The 21,104-nt window shown below is 35.3% G+C and overlaps 2 protein-coding genes across 3 annotated transcripts in view; both read right to left on the reverse strand.

Moving 5' to 3' along the window:
- The window catches only part of LOC148953498 (uncharacterized), a 104,128-nt gene that overhangs the window by 27,775 nt on the left and 55,249 nt on the right, over positions 1–21,104 (reverse strand). The gene's annotated exons all lie outside the window — the stretch shown is intronic.
- On the reverse strand, positions 7,636–8,286 carry LOC148953500 (uncharacterized). Its single transcript, XM_089087986.1, has one exon. The coding sequence runs from the start codon at positions 8,284–8,286 to the stop codon at positions 7,636–7,638; it is 651 nt and encodes a 216-aa protein (XP_088944112.1).

The raw sequence follows: 21,104 nt of genomic DNA on the forward strand, positions 1-21,104 counted from the left end.
TGATTCAGCGATACACCAAAACAAGATGCCAGTATGTTCAACTCCAATCCCATCATCGATACCAAAGTGGAAATCGATCCTTCAGATGGCCAAGTCAGATCCGGACCTGTTTGCCAATCTCTATATTGGCTGCAACACCAAAAGCGCTGATTTGGAAGAGTGTTTTAAACACGAGAACCGGTATTTCCCTCCTTCAATATCTGATAAGGATAATCTGAGATCCGGCACGAAGTCTGATATTGTAACTCTCCTAACAGCTTAATCTTCTGAAGTTTTGACCGTGAAACCTCACGCCGATTCCAACGTTTTTGATGGTGTTGTCCTAGTCCACCTTTTAAAGCCAAAAAGCAAGACGTTTGGTAAATATGTTACAGAAGAAATCTCCCAATACCTTCGTAAGCAGTTCATAAGTGAATACAGCGAGTTGACGTCGTCTTTGACGTTTTTAAGTCCGACAGCTTGAAAACTTCTACACGAGAAAAGCGCGGCAAGGCTGTGTATCAGACAAAGGTTGAAGAAAGAACGCCAATTCCAAAAAACTGGACTAGTTTCCTTCAGTGTTCAGACAATAAGCAGAGCCTATTCAAGTTCATGGCAAAAAAGATATGCGAAACCGATACCAATCATTTGTTTGTCGAGACTTCTGGTGATAGTGCAAGATGTACTATTCCAACTGACTTGGCTGAAATTCATCCTAGCAACCACAAGGGGGGAGATAGCAGGATACTCCTACACTGCCTTCACCAAGCGCGCTACAACATGAAATTAAACACTGTCAGAATAGTTGATTCAGATGTAGTTGTTCTGTTCATAGCAAAGTACTTTCTTATTGGGGTTGATCGACTGTACGTAGCCTACGGCCAAGGGAAAAGTTTTCGTATCTTGCCTGTTCACGACATAGCAATTGCACTTGGAGAAGAAAAGGCACAGTCACGGCTTTTTTCCATGCTCTAAGTGGCTGCAACACTGTGTCCACATTCCTGTAGCCTGGCAAAGGAGGGTTTTGGAAAGCCTGGAAAGCTCACAGTACCATAGCACCGGGCTTCAACCGCATGTCTTCTCATTTTCAAGAGCTCAATGAAAACGACTTAGCACAGATTGAAAAGTTCATTTTACTTGTATATGGCAGATCCAAAACTGTATATTACAGGTGGGAAAAAGTCAGTAAATAAGTTGAGGAAGTATGTGTTCACAAAAAAGATAATCTATGGAATGACTTCTGCCAACCCAAGATGTGCTAAACTGGCACATTCAGTACGTTTATATTCAAGCCCAGGCATGGTCCAGTTCTCATCTTTCCATTATTGCCGAAAAGAAGCCAAACGATAACAGATTGGAAAAGAATAGCAATGAGCTTTAGGCTCCCCAATGGTCAACTCTTCCCCAAGCTTCTGTTGCCGGTCAAGAGCTTATACGATATAGTTGCAAAAAGCAATGTTCTGGGTGCTGCAACTACAAGAGCAGGTCACTTGAGCGCATCGAGTTATGTTCTTGTGACGGGTCCTGCCAAGTGTAATGCATTTTTATGTATTATGTATTTTGATGTCCCTTTTAAGGCTTGTGCTTAACTTAGAATTTCGGTTGTTTAACATGTGATCTGGTATCTCAGCGAAGTGCCGTATTATGTGATAATTATTGCATTATTTTTTTTCTATTTTCAAATAAAAAATAGAATCAAGACAAGTTAGCTGAAGTAGCAAACGGAAATGACTTTTTTGGTAACGCATCTCTGAAAAATTGCAATGTAGGTCTCTATGTGTGTTCGAAATCCTTCATCCTTTTCGTGTCATTAAGCGTCGTGGGCTCTGCTGGACGCTCTAAATCGCGCCTCGTATTGCATGTTTGCTGTCATTTCGAATTATCGATTGTTTTAAGAAACTAAAATTTTGTAAATTTTTCTGTTTTCACGCTTGAAGTGAGCATTGAGCATGCCAGGACCAAAACCGGGCTTACAGATTCACTTTCTTTTTAAAACCACTCGATTCTCGCTATTTCAAACCCTGTTTCTACCAAATCTGAGCTATCTGTAACAAGCAGATGAGTTTTGCGCTTTTAGCACACTTTTCAGCGATTGCAAAAATTCTGTAAACGATCGCTCGACTTTCTACCTGTGATGATTGTTTTTTTCAATACATTGTACCAAATTACCACTTTTTCCAGAGTTTCTTCAAACTTTCCCTCACTTTTGTGCTTTTTGCGCGCTTTTGAGCGCACAAATTTGCACTTTGACACGCAGACTTGAGCTTGTGCTTGTAATCTTTGGACTTCTAGTACTCTAAACTATGTTTTTGCCTGCTTTGACATTACATGGAATAAAAGCTCCTATTTTGCGCTTTACGAACTTTTTTAGCGCTCTATTTTATACTTTAGAGCGATCATTTACTTTTTATATAGCCAACATTGGAATCGCCATATCTTAAAATGTATATTCAGAGATTCCTATGCTTGTGTAGAAATGCTGGTAAACATGCGCATCTTTTAGCGCGTCGGATGCTCGTAAAGGTGCTTTAGAGTTCCTGCTCGACGTGCTTCACATCATCATTAGATTCCCCGTGCTTTAATCTATATTTCAACCGATTTTTGTGCTTTTTGCCAGAAATGCACGATTCATATGCTTAACGGCCCCACTGTATCTGAGTATTCAAAAGCATGGAAGACTAAAGCAGAATTAGAACAGTCATTTTTTCTTTTAGACTTTTGAAATTCGTGTGTTGAACGTTTGTACTCGTGTAGCCTTTCTCCCAACTTTTGACGGGTTCTTCCAATGCAAAATTTTCCACAGAAACACGGGACTCTACATACGCCGCTACCAATAGTGGAATCAGTTCTACCTTCCCACAATTGAAAGAAATTTTAACCCGTGGGTCATGTTTGAAGGAATTGAATAAAAAAGCAAGTTTTTTTAACTGAAAGTAAGGAGCGACATTAAAATTTAGAACGAACAGAAATGTTTCCGTATATGAAAGGGGCTGTCCCCTCCTCAACGCCTCGCTCTTTACGCTAAAGTTTGACTCTTTCTCACAACTCTATTTTTTAGAGCAATAAAGCACTTTAGCGTAAAGAGGGAAGAATTGAGGAGGGGACAGTCCCATTCATATACGGAATAATTTTTGTTCGTTTTAAGTGTTAATGTCGCTCCTTACTTTAAATTAAAAAAACTTGCTTTTTTTATTCAATTTCTGCACATTTTTGAATTAATGAAGGTATTGATTTTGCCTCACCATACATGAATAACTAAAAATAAATTTGCTTTCTCGAAAGTTGTTTATTTTTATTTACGAACGTTTTTATCAGTAACAAATATAAGTAACTTACGAATTAACTTACGTAACGAACTTCTATATTCGTGTATTTTGTTACGTATATTAGGTGGTTCGCCCCCTAGTCAATACCTCGCTCTTTACTCTAAAGTTCAAATTTTGTTCAAATTCCTTAAGTATGACCTCTTAATCACAAAGGCCGTTAATTAGAATAAATAGCTCTTATGAAAGTACTAAAAAAAACTTTAGCGTAAAGAGCGAAGTACTGACTAGGGGGCGAACCGAATCATTTACGTTATAATTTCTGTTCGTTTTAAGTTTTGATGTTGCTCCTTACTTTCAGTTGAAAAACTTTTTTTTATTCAATTTCTGATCGTTTTGAAATAATACTGGGAAATCCGGTACCCCCTTGATAGCAATGTTCCTTTCCCCATGAAAACTTCCTCCATGGAAAGATCCTCACACGCACTACACCCACCCCCCCCCCCGCATTACCAGAAAAAAACCCTGAAAACGTCTGTATACTTTCCAATAACCAATAATATATATAAACCACAATTCATATAATTATCCAGTAAGCTTATCGCAGATTATTTCTGGTCTTCGTTCTCGGTGCGAACAAAAAGCTCCTCCCAGTTATTTCTGCATTAGCGGAATGTGGGTTAGTCTGTTTCCGATTGTTTCCAACAAAGTGCATTATTCGTAATAGCGGAACTTTTAATTTCCGTTCGAATAAGGCCTCTCGCGATATTTTAGGACCACTGGGTCGATACCATCACCCCTGGGAAAAAAACAAACAAAAAACCAGATAAACACGCATCCGTGATCTTTGTTCTGGCAAAAAATACAAAATTCCACATTTTTGCAGATAGGAGCTTGAAACCTGTTCTGTAGGGTTCCCTGACACGCTGAATCTGATTGTGTGATTTTCATTAAGGCTCTATGACTTTTAGGGCGTGTTTCCCCTTTTTTTTAGAAAATAAGGCAAATTATTTCAGGCGCATAAGTTTTGATGAGTAGAACTAAACTTGATGAAACTTATATATTTGAAATCAGCATAAAATCTGGTTCTTTGATGTATCTATTGATATCAAAATGTTGTTTTTTAGAGTTTCGGCTATTATTGAGCCGGGTCGCTCCTTACTTACAGTGTGCTACCTCGAACTGTTTGATTGACTCAAAAGTGATAGACTTGTTCAGTCTTTGATTTCCCCCTCCGAGGGATTACTTGTTTATTCGCACGAATAAAAATATTATTCTTGCACTTTCTCCCCAAATTAAGTCTCATAAGAACATTAGTAAAATATATAAAAAGGAATCATTTTCTAAGGTACAGCAATAGTATCGAAGGGGTAAGGTATGAATATGTACCAGAAATGAACACGTTAAAATTGTTGAGATGCTTTCCCAAATCATAGTCAGCGCAGTAGCGCTGCCTAAGTAAAGAGCGATGTGGGAACCATATATTATTATTTTTTTTTGTTTCTTTAGTTCAGAGTTGTCGTCGAAACTTCGAAAGGTTCGTTAGATTGGAAATTAAAAGGGCAAGGGCCCTTTTTATACCCCCTCCCCCATCCGAATTATTTGTGCAAACACATCAAATCAAAATTTTGAAACAGCCATATTGTTCAGAGTAGTTTAAAAGTCCGGAAATTTATGTCTTTGAGAATGAAACCCCCTCCCCCACAGCCCTTAGGGCAAGGATTGTAATTTATGCCCTGGGGGCAAATAAGGTTCTTATAGAAAGTGCGGTCGTGTAAACATTGGAAGTGGCTCATCGGATTGGAAATTAGAAATTTTACTGTCCTTTTAAAGAGTAAGAGATATCAGTGGGCAGCTGACCCCCCACCCCCATCCGACTACGTATTTTTCGAAATGCATGTGATAGAAAGTTTGAGATAGCCGTCTGTTCAAAACTGTCCAAGGATCATAGGCAGTGTAAGAGGGGGGGGGGGTCTTTGGTTCTTCTCATGGTGATGACTCCATGCCCAAACTCAGCCATGAGACCCGAGAACCCCTAAATAAGCCTCAATAGACTAAATGAACCCGGCGAGAGATATATCTTGACAAAATCATGCTCATCGTAATAAAATATACAAGACAATACAGGTATAAGAAAAACTAAGATTTTATTATTAAAAAAGAGAACTTTTTAGTTAATAGTTATTTCATTACAAATCAAAATTCAATAATTATTATTCACAATCAAACATCAATTCTTGTTCATATAATTGCTAGAAGTAAAATTTATTAGTATTAAAGGAAAGCAAGCATTATAACTAATATATTAAGACTAATATGTTCCTGCTTAAAAGAATCTAATAAAAATATTAAAGAATGGGATATATACCCATTTACTAGGATTTTAACATAATAAAATTAAGAACGAGCAAGGAACACATTAGACTTACATTCTACATGCATACGAAAAGCTTGAGCAAAGCCATAACACCAACTGACTTCTAATGGTCAATCTCACGCTATATAAAAGGATATGTTCTGTCAAACAAACGTATCTAAATTCAATCCTTCTAAGAAAGGGTGTGTATTGCAAAATAAAGAAACTGTGTTAAAATGGGAAAGGGTTACAAAATTAGTTCATCAGAAATATACTCTGAAAGAACATTGGCTTAAGCCGGATTCTACCAAATTCATAGCAACTTGATATTAAATCTAAAATTAGAAGGACATTTCTTACAAATCCGACCTTGTAATATAAGCTTGCGTGAAAGTTTTTAAAGATATTATTATGCTGATATCTTCGAATAACTATAGAAAACTATTATGGTCGTCCCACTCAATTGCGCTGGCCTTTACAAGGATAAATAATGAGACAAGGAAACACAGAAACAGAGAATTAAAAACATAATGAGCATACAGCAATAGAAAATCAATTGAATTTTAGGCTTGAACTCTATTTAATGAGTAAGTGACCACGAAAATTGCAAGACTATTACTCTAAAGAGTATTATCAGCACAAGGTGGTTTCTGTTCGCTAGCCTTTAAAGATTTAATACTATTGTATCATTTTCGGTACTGGGTCTATTTTCCACACATCTACGATCGTGCCATATCGTGTCATTAAGGAACGTAGAAACTTTTTTACAACACGATTCCCTTTTCTTTTCTTCAAGCCCATTGAACAGAATAAGGACAACAACCGACTATCATTTTATAATTAAAAGGTTTTAGAAGGTCAAATATTATTTAGAGGTAAATTTTCTTCTCATTAAATTTTTATAGTGGATTTAAATATATATATATATTTTTTATTAATTACTACATACATTATTGTTATATTAATTGGTGCTTAAAAGCTAATAGAAACTCAGTAACTAGGGAACAATCACAACATAACTCAACCATCAAGCTAAAACACACCCAAACCAACTATCATAACTAAATCCATCACCTTCTTTCTAAGTTAAGTACTAATTATGGCTATTCCGTTGGGGCTAAGGGCAAAAGAAAAAGCAAGAAACAGGTCAATTTCAATGATTTAGAATTTTATCATTTCATCTATTCACCATTGTGTTCAGTTGACCAATTCACTCGTAGATTGGAATCCAGTTTTCCCGTCTTAAAATATTATTGGTTTCTCAGTAATATCGGAATTATTTGGCAACAATATCATAAGAAGGAAATTAATTTAAAATACAGCATCGATCCATTTTAATAAACATCTGAAAAAATTGAAATTCATATGATTAAAATGAATGAAACACTGAATGGTCCCCTAAGTTCAGCCAAAATCTTTATTGTTTTAAATTATGAACACAATGCAAAACCAGGTTTAAAACTTTAATTAAGCAAAATTTTTATAACTTTTATTTCTTGTTGACAAAGAGGATATAAAAATTAGTGCATATAAGAACTTAATAAATAGCAAGAGTTTAATTTACTATTGAAAGAAACGGATGAGGTTGCTGGAAAATTTAGAAGTGATGAAGGCTAATATGGATAAGCTGAATACAACGGTTATTATAACTTTTTCAAGGAGTGGAATGGATTATCCTTTCTTCCTTTCGTTACATTCTGTTGTTCTACAACTACTGGATCGGAATCTGTACTATGTATGGAGGATTGAAATTTGGTGACAATTCAAGGTTCCTGCTGCATAGCAGAAAGTTGCATAGCATTATTTTCGGAAACACAATTTTCCAATTGGGAAGATTGATCAGAAGGAGAATACAGAATCTCTTGCTCCGTTCCTGAGTCAGGAGCAGATCCAGGTACTACATTTTCCAACATTAATAATGGATTTATTCTTTTTGTCCTAAGATTATAGGGTGCCTTTTCACCTGGATCAGGTGTACAGTCATTGCATTCTGACTTGGAATTTTCCATCCTTTTCTCTGAATTAGTGATGAGCCTATCATAAGGCTCCGCATTTTGGATTATACTTTAAAAAGGGTTCATGATCCAATTTTTTTAAATGCCTGGCATTGGCAGTTCTTTTACGTCCTTCAGAGAGATTTAATGATCCTAAATAGAAAACATTCCCATACAATTTTGACAAAACAACATATGGACCACGAAAAGAGTAATTGGTTGACTTTCTTCCTACTGAAGTAATGTCCCGACAATATACGATGTCACCCACCTCAATAATAACCTCCTTTGATGTCTTATTATAATGGTGAGCTTGTTTGGCTCTCTGAATTTTAATTTCATTAGCACACACTTGGTGTATTTCACTTATATTCTGAACTAACCGTGTTACATATGATTCATAGCCGTCGAAGTAATTTACAGTTGTTGGTTTTCCGATTGCCAAATCGGCCAAGGTTCTCCCATTAAACCCATGTGCTATTATAAAGCTAGAAAATTTCCTCACACTATTTAAAGATGCATTCATGCTTAACATAATAAGCGGTAATTTTTGATCCCATTCTACTTGATAAAGATTTGCACATGTGTGTGAAAGAATCTTTTTCAATATCTTTACTTTATGTTCCACACCCCCGTTGCTTAGTGGGTTATACGGACTGGAATATAGCTTTTCGCAATTTAATTCTTTAAACATTTTTCTGATCTATATGGGGTCAAAATTTGAACCACGGTCAGAGAGTACTGCCTCGGGCAGTCATTAATAAACGAAAATTCTTTCCCATAAGAATTTCATAATAAATTCGGTATTTAATGAAGGATCAATATGCACAACAACTAATCCACTGAAAAGATCTACCCCTAACAATACGTAACGATTACCTGCACTTGTTATTGGGAACGGGCCTGCAGCATCAATTCCCCAAGCCAAAAAAGACATAAATGGTGTAAAATTTTCTCCGAGAGGAGGTTTAATTTTCTTACAATTTGCGCTGTTACATAAATCACAATTAGCGACAAATTCCTTAATAATGGAGGCCATATTTTCAAAAATACAAAACTTTCGGAGTTTCCATAACGTTCTTTCGTAGCTGGCATGGCTACCAAGCAATAAATGATCATGAAATAATTTTAAGATGCCTGGAATCATCGCTCTAGGCAAAACTATCTGAATAGATGGTTCTGCAGCTGCTTTTTGGTTTATCCTAGAATGACTATTCGGAGCATACTCAATTCTATAGAGAACGTCATCTATTAAAACAAACTCTTGAATAATAGGAACGAGCCACGAAGAGACTTTACCAAATATAATCTTTTTTTCAATATCCATATTATCAAAATTAAAAATGCGGTAGACACTATGGTCACCGCGGCTTAGCCAATCCTTCTGTGTCCTTGGTTAACACCAGGAATGTGGGTTAGTATCCACTTGTGACTCAGCGACCGTATCCGATATGGAGCTCCTCCTTTGAGCAGGGCTGTCTTTTGACACATCCGGCTCTGTCACTAAATCAATAACAATTCTTAACTCGGGATCCCGTAATTGTCCGTGGATAAATTCCTCAGCTTGAATACCTAAGAAATATAAATTAAAATTACTACTAAAAACGCCCGCTGCTAAAAATTCTAGTTCGTTATGAACCATATATAAGGTCTGACTGATGTCTATGATCTCCAGACATGGCCTCGATAAAATATCAGCTATAGTTTTAGTCCCAGGAATGTGTCTATACGTATATAAGGGATTATCCATCAGTAACGATACTCGGTACATCTTACTAGAGAGATCCCGGTGTTTGCGTAAATACTCTAAATTTTTAGCGTCCACATAAATATTACACCGTCTTCCCCAAATATAATACTGAATCTGAGAGCTTTTTAGAGTTTCAAATAAGCCGTATAATTCCCTAACGATAGAAGACTGCTTGGAAAATGGTTTAGAGAAAACTCTACTAAAAAAACAAACGACTCCCATCCTTCCGTCATCCTTTTCCTGACAAAGAACAGCCCCGACCCCATTTTCAGAGGAGTCAACATAAAATTCAAAATAATTTTCAGGGTTTGCCATATGAATTACAGTTTCACTATCTTTACGAGTTATTGGTCCGACTAAGGACAACCAAGCGATCTCTTGCTGTTCCTTCCATGCCCACGCTTGGGTCTTTTTTAATAATTCTGTCAAAGGAGCTATTAAATTATGATAATTAAGATAAAAACATTTATAATAGTTGAAAAGTCCTAACTGAGATCTTAATTCATACATATGTTCTGGCCTTATTAACTTTTCAATTGCATCTAGTTTGGGTAATTGAGGTTTGATTTTGTCACGTGACACTGAAACCTAATACTGGAATAGATTCTTTAAAAAGTTGTGACTTAGACGCTGACAATTTAATGTTATAAGTTTTAAACGCGCAAAGAATCCCTTGAGATGAAATAAGTGCTCATTAGGGTTTAGAGGTTTTGTTTTAACAAATTTATCATAAAAAAAATTGAAAATGAAGGAACGGTAACTTTCTAGAAATAATTTATCCATGAAGCTAGCGAAAGTTTTTGGCCCAAATACACTTCCCTGTGGTATTCTTGTGTAGCAGTGGCTGCGGCCAGTTAAAGGTGATAAAAACGAGAAGAATTTTTGGTACCTTTCATCAATAGAAATTTGGAAAAACCCACTGCGCATGTCAAATTCACTATAGAACGTTTCTTTCGACATATTTTGTAAAATGTCGGAAGTTCAAGGGATTAAGAAGGCTGTCTTTCATGTTATTATTAACTGTACGTAAATCAATTAGAAATCGAGTATTTTCTCTGTTAAGAGCCTCATTTTTACTGACAGAATATTTCCTTATAAGGAAAAGAGGAGAAGGGAAGGAAGATGTCCTTTCCTCTATTATACCGGATTTTAGCATAGCTTGTATATGTTCTTCTAGCACTAAAGCCATCTTATGGGGAATTCTAAATTGCTTGGGTGGTTTGAAATCTGTTTCAAGTGGTAGGTCTATATCAGGTTGAAAAACCATTCAATCATTTTTACATACATCATACGCGTGTTTAGAAAAGCAACCTTTATTAGCTAAAAGCAATTGAACTAACTCTTGGAAAACTATTTTGGGTACAGTAGAAAGATCAAACTTAGAAAGAAATTCTTCATCCTCCCAAGTAGCCTCCTGACTGTCCTCAACTGACTTTACCTCGTCAGAAGTTTCTGAAAATGCTACTAAAGGTTGTTTGGGCACACGCGAAAAGTTTGGTATTTCTGCGTGATGTTTTAGCTCCAAGGTATCCTCAGAGTCATTAAAAATGAGAAGATATGTCTTATGTCCTTGAACAATACCTAAATAATCATGTAAAAATTCTTCATATTCTGGTTTAGGACTAATAATTAAGTTATCGCCGTCAATAATTTAAATGTTTTCTGAAGTAATTAGCTTACAATCTACACTTTTAAATGTTCCAGGGTCAACTCGTGTGTCACACCTCACTACTACACTCCTGTATGCTAGTGCATCATTATAACCCGCTTGATTTTTGACCCTGGTTCCAAATTCTAATTTCCTTTCATGAAAGTGCAAGGACCTGTCCAGTTCTTGCATAATATTAAACCCTAAGATTACGGCAAAAGGCAAATTATCAACTACCAAAAATTCCCAGTAAAGATTAACTGTCATATTTGTACCAGGTAATATCAATGGTAACCTTGCAATGCCCACTACAGGTAACTGATGTCCTGATAGCAATTTAATCACAGTATTTGTAGGTTTAAGAGGTTCTCTATTAGGCTGAGGCAAGGAATTAAAGATGGCTTTCAAAATGAGAGTCTTTTCTTAACCACAATCCAAAAGGAGTCACAGTTCACATTATATATTGAAACCTTATTAAAAAGCGGGCAAGAATTCCTATTACTATTAGAAAAATTTAAAAAACAAGGTTTATGAAGAGATTTTGAATCATCAAAAGCCAAAATAGACTAACCAAAGTTTCCAATGCAGTTTCCAATTTCCAATTTCCAATGTAAAACTAACCAAATGCAGGTTTTGAACTAACCAAAGGAAAATTTTGTATCCTTATTCTACTGCTTCTTATCATAATACTCCAACTGCTACTATTATTACTACTTCAACTGCCACTAAGGCTGAGGCTACTTTGACTATTGCTACTATTAAAACTAAGGATAGTGAGGTGAAAATAATTTATATCCGTTTTAAGTTTTCACGTCACTCCTTACTTTCAGTTGAAAAAACTTTTGTTTTTATTTAATTTTTGATCGTTTTTTAGTTAATGCAGCTCTTATTTTGGCCTACCGTTACTGTATAAGTAAAACAAAATTTGCAAATTAATCTTACTTTTCTTGTGCTAAATGGCTTTCCAATAAACCAAAACCAATACTATACAGAAATACCAATACAGAAATTATTCCGTATATGAACGGGGCTGCCCCCTCCTCAAAGCCTCGCTCTTTACGCTAAATTTTTTTATTGTTTAAAAAATAGAGTTGTGAGAAAGTCAAACTTTAACGTAAAAAGCGACGCGTTGAGGAGGGGACAGCCCCTTTCATATACGGAATAATTTCTGTTCGTTTTAAGTTTTAACGTCGTTCCTTACTTTCAGTTAAAATTTTTTTTTTTTTTATTTAATTTTTGAACATTTTAGAATTAATGCAGGTTTTGATCTTGGCTAACCGTACATGAATAATTACAACAAAATTTGCATATTAATTTTACTTTTATTAAGTTAAATGGCTTTCTCGAAACTTGTTTAATTTTATTTACGAACGTTTTTATTAGCAATAAATAATACGTAACTTACGAATTAACTTGCGTAACGAACTTCTATATTCATATATTCTTAATACGTATATTAGGGAATTCGCCCCCTAGTCAATACCTTGCTCTTTAGGCTAAATTTCGAATTTGTTCTTTAAAAATGACCCTTAATCACAAAGGCCGTTAATTAGAATAAATAGCTCTTATGAAAGCACTAAAACATCTTTGGCTTAAAGAGGGAGGTATTGACTAGGGGGTGAACCCAATCATATACGTAATATTTTCTGTTCGTTTTAATTTGTGATGTTGCTCCTTACTTTCAGTTGAAAAACTTATTTTTATTTATTTGATTTCTGGTCTTTTTTTAAAGAATGCTGGAAAATCTGGCGCCCCCTTCATAGCAATGTCCCTTCCCCCATGAAAGTTCCTTCATGGAAAGATCCTCCCACATAACCCCCAACCCACCCCACTCCCCCACTACCAGAAAAAATCCCCCCTGAAAACGTCTTTATACTTCCCAATAACCAATACCATATGTTAACATTGGGTAAAGTTCATAACTTTCAACCCTCCCCCCGAGGACTTCGGGGAATTAAGTCAACCTTAAATACATAGTTATCATATTTTTGACCATGCTGAACAGAATGGCTATCTCAAAATTTTGATCGGATGACTTTGGGAAACAAATGTGCGTTGGAGGGGGCCTAGTTGCCCTCAATTTTTTTTGGTCACTTAAAAAGGGCACTAAAACTTTTAATTTCCGTTCCAATGAGCCCACCCACGGTATTCTAGGAGCACTGGGTCGATACGATCACTCCTGAAAAAAATACAAAAAAACAAATAAACGCGCATCCGTGATCTTTCTTCTGGCAAAAAATGCAAAATTCCACATTTTTGTAGATAGGAGCTTGAAACCTCTACAGGAGGGTTTTCTGATACGCTGAATATGATGGTGTGATTTTCATTAAGGTTCTATAACTTTTAGGGGGTCTCTCCCCCTTTTTTGAAAATCAGCCAAATTTTCTCAGGCGTGTAACTTTTGATGGGTAGCACTAAACTTGATAAAAGTTATATATTTGAAATCAACATTGATATCTGATTCTTTTGATGTATCTATTGGTACCAAAAACGCGTTTTCTAGAGTTTCGGTTACCATTGATCCGGGTCGCTCCTTACTTACAGTTCGTTACCACGAACTGTTTGATATTTAGGCGGATGTTGAACCAAACAAAAACACACTATGAGTAGGTAGATTTAAAAAAAAGTGACAAGGCCATATCTCAAAAAAACCTTATACTGTCAGGTTAGACCTTTAATTGTACGTTGTGGCGAATTTTTAACTATCCAGAAGGCACTATGTATATACTATTAATACTACCACTACATTTACTGTAACAATTGATGCTAAGGTTATTAAGGTGATACTCTTAGGTAACGTTGAGAGGGAATTTCAACTAAACAAAAAACTCTACGCATGCAGTTTTTTTTAAAAGGACCAAATGAACAATAATATTGGCAATGCCGCTCTAAAATAGGTAGAAATATCATTGATACTTTTAAAGGAACTAATCTGATTCAAGATTAAAAGTTTTAGTGTCATTTGTTAAAGTAAAAAGAGATTGGAGAGCAAGCAGCCCTCCTCCCAAGACCATTCATTTTCCAAACAGATGAATCAAAACTTTGAGACACCCATTTTGTTTAGTGGAGTCGAACAGTCTAGCAGCTATGTCTCTTAGGATATTATTTATGTCAACCCCCCACAATTATACAATTGATTCTTTATTCTTTAAAAACCAATCAAAAGGCAAAGTGTGTACTGTTGCTGACAAAAAACTTCAGCAATATATCGGGAACGACTGGGAGCATTAAGTTGAAACTTTCGGGGCTATCATAGGCAGTGCAATCGCAATGCCTCAGTAAAGAACGATGTTGGCAAAATCTATTATTTTTTTTTCTTTGGGCCAGGGAACTTTGTATCGAAGGAGATGTCGTAGAAACTTTGAAAAGGCCCATTCGATTGGAAATTGGAGGGGTTTGTGACTTTTGTAACAGTCGCAAGTGATTGGAAGGCAACTAACACCCCTTTCCACACCCACCTTTTCCCCAAACACATCCAATCAAAATTTTGAGATAGCCATTTTTTTCAGTGTAGTTTATTTCCAAATAGAAAATATGCCTTTGAGGAGGACCCTCCCCCTCAACCCTCAGGGCAAGGGTTTTATGATATGCCTGGGGGGCATGTAAGAACGATGTTGGCACAATGTATTATTTAATTTTTTTTTCCTTTAGACCAGGGCACTTCGTATCAAAGATGTTGTCGTAGAAACTTCAAAAAGGGCTCATTCATTTGGAAATTGGAGTGGCTTGTGCCCTTTTTAATAGTCGAAAATGATTGGAAGGCAACTAACACCCTTTGCACGCCCACCATTTCGCGAAACCCATCCAATCAAAATTTTCAGATAGCCATTTTGTTCAGCGTAGTTGATTTCCAGATAGAAATTATGTTTTTGAGGAAGACACTCCCCCTCAGCCCACAGGGCAAGGGTTGTAAATAATGCCCTAGGGTCATATAAGGTTTTATTGAAATCTTTGTCGTAGAAACTTGAAAAAGGGATCATCGATTGGAAATTTAAAGGGATAGTGCCCTTTTTAATAGTCGAAATTGATTTGAGAGCAACCAACACCCCTCTCACGCCCACTTTTTCCCAAATAACTTCGAATCAAAATTTTTAGATAGCCGTTTTATTCAACGTATTTGAAAGCTTTGGATATTGGGTATTTAAGGATGGCAACCCATCCCCCCCACAACCCTCAGGGTAGGGGGTTTAAGTTGTGGTCAGGGGACAGATAAACTTAAAAAATGGATCCTTCAATAGGATATTGAAAAGGCTAATGCCCTTTTTAATAGTGGAAAGGGATTGAAGGGCAACTAATCCCCCTCTCACGCCCGCCATTTTCCCGAACACATCCAATCAAAATTTTTTTATATCCATTTTGTTCAACGTAGTTAAAAGTTCTGGAAATGAGGTCTTTTAGGATGATAACCCTCTCAGAGCCCTCAGTGCAAGGGTTGTAAGTTATGCCCTGAGGGCATATAAGGTTGATATAGAAAGTTGTTGTAGAAATTTCAAAAAAGGCTCATTTGATTGGAAATTGAAATTTGCTCTTTTTAATAGTCGAAAGTGAGTGGAGGGTAATTAACCCCCCTCTAACGCCCACTTTTTCCCCAAACACAACCCGTCAAAATCTTCAGATAGCCATTTTGTTCAACGTAGTAGAAAGCTCTGGAAATTAAGTCTTTGAGGATGACAACCCCCCTCCCAGCCCTTAGGGAAAGGGTTGTAAGTTATGCCCTGGGGGCATATAAGGTTTCTATTGAAAGCTTTGTCGTAGAAATTTCAAAAGGGCTCATTTGATTGGAAATTGAAAGGGCTAGTTCTTTTTTTCATAAATGAAACTGATTGAAGAGCGACGAACGCCCCTCTCACGTCCAACATTTCCCCAAACACATCCAATCAAAATTTTGAGAGAGCCATTTTGTTTAACGTAGTTGAAGTTTCTGGAAATTACGTATTAGAAGATTACAACCACCCTAACAGCCCTTAGGGTAAGGGTCTTAATTTATGCCCTGGGGACATATAAGGTGTTTATAGAAACCGTTGTCGTAGAAACTCAAAAAGGGCTCATTTGATTGGAAATCGAATGGCCTAGTGCCCTTTTAATAGTCAAAAGTGAATGGAAGGCTTGATATTTCTATAGTACAGATCAATGTGGGTATAACGTGTTATTATATTTTTGTTGTTGTTGTTTAGACCAGGACACTTCATATCGAAGGAGTTGTCGTGGGAACTTCGAAAAGGGTTCATTCTACTGAAAATAGAAAGGGCTGATGCCCTTTTTATTAGTCGAAAGTGATTGGAGGGCAACTATTTCCCTTCTGACGCCCACCCTCCCATTTGCCCATTATGTTTAAAAATTAAACATTGCCTTAAGATTAAATCAAAATGTACTGTGTTAATGCTAATTCCTAATAATGCATCTCATCAGTATCCCAAGAACGACTGAGGGTATTATGTTCAAACTTTCGGGGCTACTTCTGTTCTTAAAATTTATCCAAATCAAAATAGCGTAAGATGTAGCCTATCCAAGTAAACAGAGTTTTCTATTTCAGGTCAACTAGAGGAGGTATGAAACTAAATTAAACACTACTATTTGTGTCCAGATTTTTAAAATGGTTTATGTTGTTATAGATTGCTGAAAATTTTTCTCCAGCATAAAAATAGCAGGCCAGATCATAAAGTCTTAAAAAAACCAAAAGATTTAAAGTATTATTTTCTTTTTACCTGAAAAGACTATCTCAATATAAAACGAACAGAAATTAATTGAAAAAACTTTTTCCACAAAAAAAAGTTTTTCAAAGAAAAGTAAACAACTCCATTAAACAAAAAAAGAGCAAAAATAAAATCAAATAATCTACGAAGTGTGAAACAACCGCAAATCAGCATCGATAAATAAATGAAACCCAAAAGGGACAGAAATTACAATAAATAACCGAGTCAAACTAAAAAAAAACAAAGGATTTAAAGTATTATTTTCTTTTTCTCTGAAAAGACTGTGTCAATATAAAACGAACAGAAATTAATTACAAAAACATTTTCCACAAAATAAGTTTCTCAAAGAAAAGTAAAGAACTCCATTAAACAAAAAATGAGTAACAATAAAATCAAATAATCTTCCAAGCGGGAAACTACCACAAATCAGCATTGATAAATACATGAAACCCAAAACGAATAGAAATTACAATAAATAACCGATTCAAACTCAAAACGGGCAGAAATAAACATAAGTTGGGCTCAAAACCCCTTTGCCTTCCCATGGCCAGAACATAATTTGCACTTAACTGAAAAAAATACAAATGAATTTGCATTGTCAGTTTAATTACATATACTGATAATTAGTAATTAAAATGTTAATATTATTTAGTTTATGAAAGTTATAAAAGTAAAAACATTTATATTTTTTACAGTAAGAATCCACCCTCAAACCAGCTGTGGCAAATGTGAGCCACCCCTTTAAAGATAACGGTCCCTGGATTACTGACTATAATAGTAATTAATTAAAAAGCTTTTTCCAAAAGATAAGTTTTTCAAAGAAAAGTAAAGAACTCCCTTAAACAAAAAATGAGAAAAAAAAATCAAATAATCTACCAAGCGTCAAACTACAACAAATCAGCATCGATAAATAAATGAAACCCAAAACGAACAGAAATTACAATAAGTAACCGAGTCAAACTCAAAACGAGCAGAAATTAAAATAAGCGTGGCTCAAAACCCCTATGCCTTACCAATGCTAGAACATAATTCACACTTTAATGTAAAAAATATAAATGTTTTTCTTTTATAGTTTTAATAAATAAAATAATATTAACATTTTAATTACTAAATATTAGTATATGTATATTGAACTGACAATGTTAACTCATTTGTATTTTTTTTTCAGTTAATTTTAAGGCTTGCATTTTTGTTTTTCAAGTTTTAGTTTTATCCTTTCTTTGTTTTTTTTCAAAATTGGTGTTTAAAATGCTGTTTTTTTTTCAAAAATTAGTGTTTTAAATTTTTCTTTCGATATTACATTTTTTTTTCTTCCGGATATGATTTGTTCAGTATGTTTTATTCATCCTAGAATATGTTCATTATTTTTTAGTTTGAATGGGTATGATCAGTCTTTGTGTAAGGGATGCTGACAATTCCAGGCCTAGGGCTGACCATACTTTTAGACTTTCTTCGATTTAAGCCTTTTTCTAAGCTCTAACCCTAGCAAATTTTTATATATAATGCACAATAACTTTTGCAAAAATAATAGCAAAAATAAAAATAAAAAAATAACTTTTGCAAAAAACAAAACTTTAAATGACAATTTTGGAAAAAAAATATAGAAACAAGAGAAGTAAAAATCAGAAACGAGAAATCTGAGTGTTAAAATTATGAAATTACAGAAAAAAAGAAGTTAAAGTTAACAAATAAAAAAACAAAATGTTAAAAAGCTGGTAGATGTTAAACTATAAGCATAACGACTTAAAATAGTTAAAGTTCAACAGTACAATCGGCTTCAAACCCTAGAAGGGTCAGCGCCTTTAAGGCGGAGCCATGTTGACTGTGTAAAATTTTTCCATCACAAAGTTGTAACTGAATAAGGACTAATTGCAAGAAATCTATGCGAGGGGTCTCCGAAATGTCTAAAAAATTCATAAACAGGTAGTTTTCAGGAGATTTCAGGAAGAATCTATGCGGGAGTAGTTAAAAATACAAGTCTGTTAGTTTTGAATCACAAGATTAATACAGTATAACTTACCTCTCTCAGGGGTTACAAAGTCTTAAAGAGAGAATATGCTATGGATGAACGGTTGTCCCGCAATACACGGCTAAAATATACCCCCTGTGTCTCCTATTATCCATTCATAACCCCAGCTACCCCTAAATGTAAAATAACTCCTACGACCACTAAAAATACATACAAAACAAATCACAATTGTCGGGTAGGGAAATACGATATAAATTATTATAAGGGTTTCTACTCACGTTGACATAGTCGGTTATTTGACACTTGAATTAAGAAGCCCTCTCTTCTTCAGCTCTCTCTTTTTATAATGGGCTTTCATTGCAATTAGTTTGTTTGGAAAAAATTTAATGTCTCTGCTATCTTTTTCGTAGTTTTATCTTGGATTGACAATTCTCATCTTTTTTTTTTCAGCAGACAGTGAAAAATTTATTCTTCTCCTTTTGTTCTTCGGAAGTGGGACAATCATAGATGGTAGAGTATTTTTTTTCTACTTCTTTACCGCCCTCCAATGTCTTATCAATATTTACCTTTAAAAACATTTAGCGTTTGTGTCGGAAATGGAATGAGTTAATCGATGTTTTCTGCCATGGGAATGGGGTCTTCAAGAACTTTCTTTGTGGGAGATAAGCAAAAATTTTACTAGGAAATATATAATTGTCCTGAACGTTACTATTTTGTAATATTTTGTACCCCTCTCTGTATGGTAACTGTTGGATCTGCTATGAAATCTTTAACAAATATAAGAAACTTTCAATGTAAAAAGGTAAATATGCTGCATTAGTTTTTATTTGAATTTGAGTTCAAAAATTTGCGGTATAATTTCATTTTGATAAGAAATATTTTTACATAAGGAATATATAAAATACATTTTAAAAGTTTTGCTGAAAACCAATTTTGAATATCTTATCTATACCTTAGTTCCTTGTATACTACCAAAGCCTGCATGGCAGCCAAAAAGAGCCACCAGTTATTCCACATAAAAGTTGCTATCCAGCCAGCGATGTGCGTATAAGCTGCTTTCCAGACATCGTATCTCTTGTATAGCATATGAAAATAATATTCACAGTAAAACAATTCTTTCGTTGAAATGTAAGACTTGAAATTTTTTGTGTACTGTTGTATTGTGGTATACCTTGTCACTGCTGCAAATGTAAAACTGAAATGTTCAAATGTGAGACTTAAAATATTTTTTGTAGTGTTGTGTCATGATTTACCTTGTCACACTTACACTCTCTTGATGTTTCAAAGTTAATTTTGGAATTTTTTCACTGAAATGTAACACTTGGAATATTTTCGTAGCGTTGTGTCTTGTCACCGTTACATTCTGTAGATGTTCCTAACTTCATTTTGGAATTATTTCCTTGAATGTAAGACTTGGAACATTTTAGTAGTTGTTTACCTCGTCACTGTTACACTTTCTTGATGTTTCAACTTCATTTTGGATTTGTTGTCTCGGAATGTAAGACTGGAAACATTTTTGTACTGTTGTCTTTTGACTCAACGTGTAACTGGTATATTCTGTTGATGTTTCAAAGTTCATCTTGGGAATTTTTTTTATTGAAATATAAGACTTGGAATATTTTTCAAGTGGTTTACCATGTAAATGTTACATTTCAATTGATTTTCAAGTTCATTTTGGGATTTGTTCATTGAAATATAAGACTTGGAATATTTTTGTAGTGGATTACCTTGTCACTTTTACATTCTGTTAGGAAGTTTTCTGTCGAAGTTAAGTTTTTCTACTATTAAGTTAGGTTCCTCTAACTTAGGTTATCATGAAAGCTCAACAGTAAAAAATTTTCTCTTCGCAGTATCAACTTTTTTCCTTAATACTAACAAAAATTTACCTAACACTATCAAATTTATCTTAGAAGTAACATTTTTTTCCAGTGATAACACATCAGCAGAATGTATAAGTTTCACGGTAAACAACGATACAAACGGCCGTCGCCGCCGCGCACCGCTGCGTTAAGGACCGCCGTGACGGGCACCACCCCAATGCAGTGGACGACTCGGCGGTGGACCTCTGCGACGGGCATTGCGCCACTGCGGCGGTCGGGCTCGGTGGTGGACCACTGTGGTGGGCGCGGCCATTGCGTTGGTCGGCTCGGCAGCGGCCGGAAAGCTCGGAGGAGCCTGCAAATTTAATAAAATAATGTCTATTCTACGTGATAATGTGACAGCCCTGTGAGAGAAACGATACAATAATGTCTTTTGAAAAGTATTGCTTAGCTTTTGGGAATGCTCATAATTTGATATAAGTTCTGTTAACCTGTCTCAGTTTCTAATATATTCTCTATCACCATGCTAGCAGTATCTTGTGGAATTTTTTTTCATTGAAAAGTAAGACGTGGAAATTTTTGTAGCGTTGTGTCGAGGTTTACCATGAGCACTGTTACATTCTGTTGATGCG

The sequence above is a fragment of the Artemia sp. Qi Xiang Cuo genome, chromosome 4, assembly GCF_049724085.1.
Source record: "Artemia sp. Qi Xiang Cuo chromosome 4, ASM4972408v1, whole genome shotgun sequence".
Classification (NCBI taxonomy): Eukaryota; Metazoa; Arthropoda; class Branchiopoda; order Anostraca; family Artemiidae; genus Artemia; species Artemia sp. Qi Xiang Cuo.

Excerpts from the sequence above, each read along its gene's own strand:
- LOC148953500 (XM_089087986.1), bottom strand. The coding sequence starts at position 8,286 with ATGTTTAAAGAATTAAATTGCGAAAAGCTATATTCCAGTCCGTATAAC.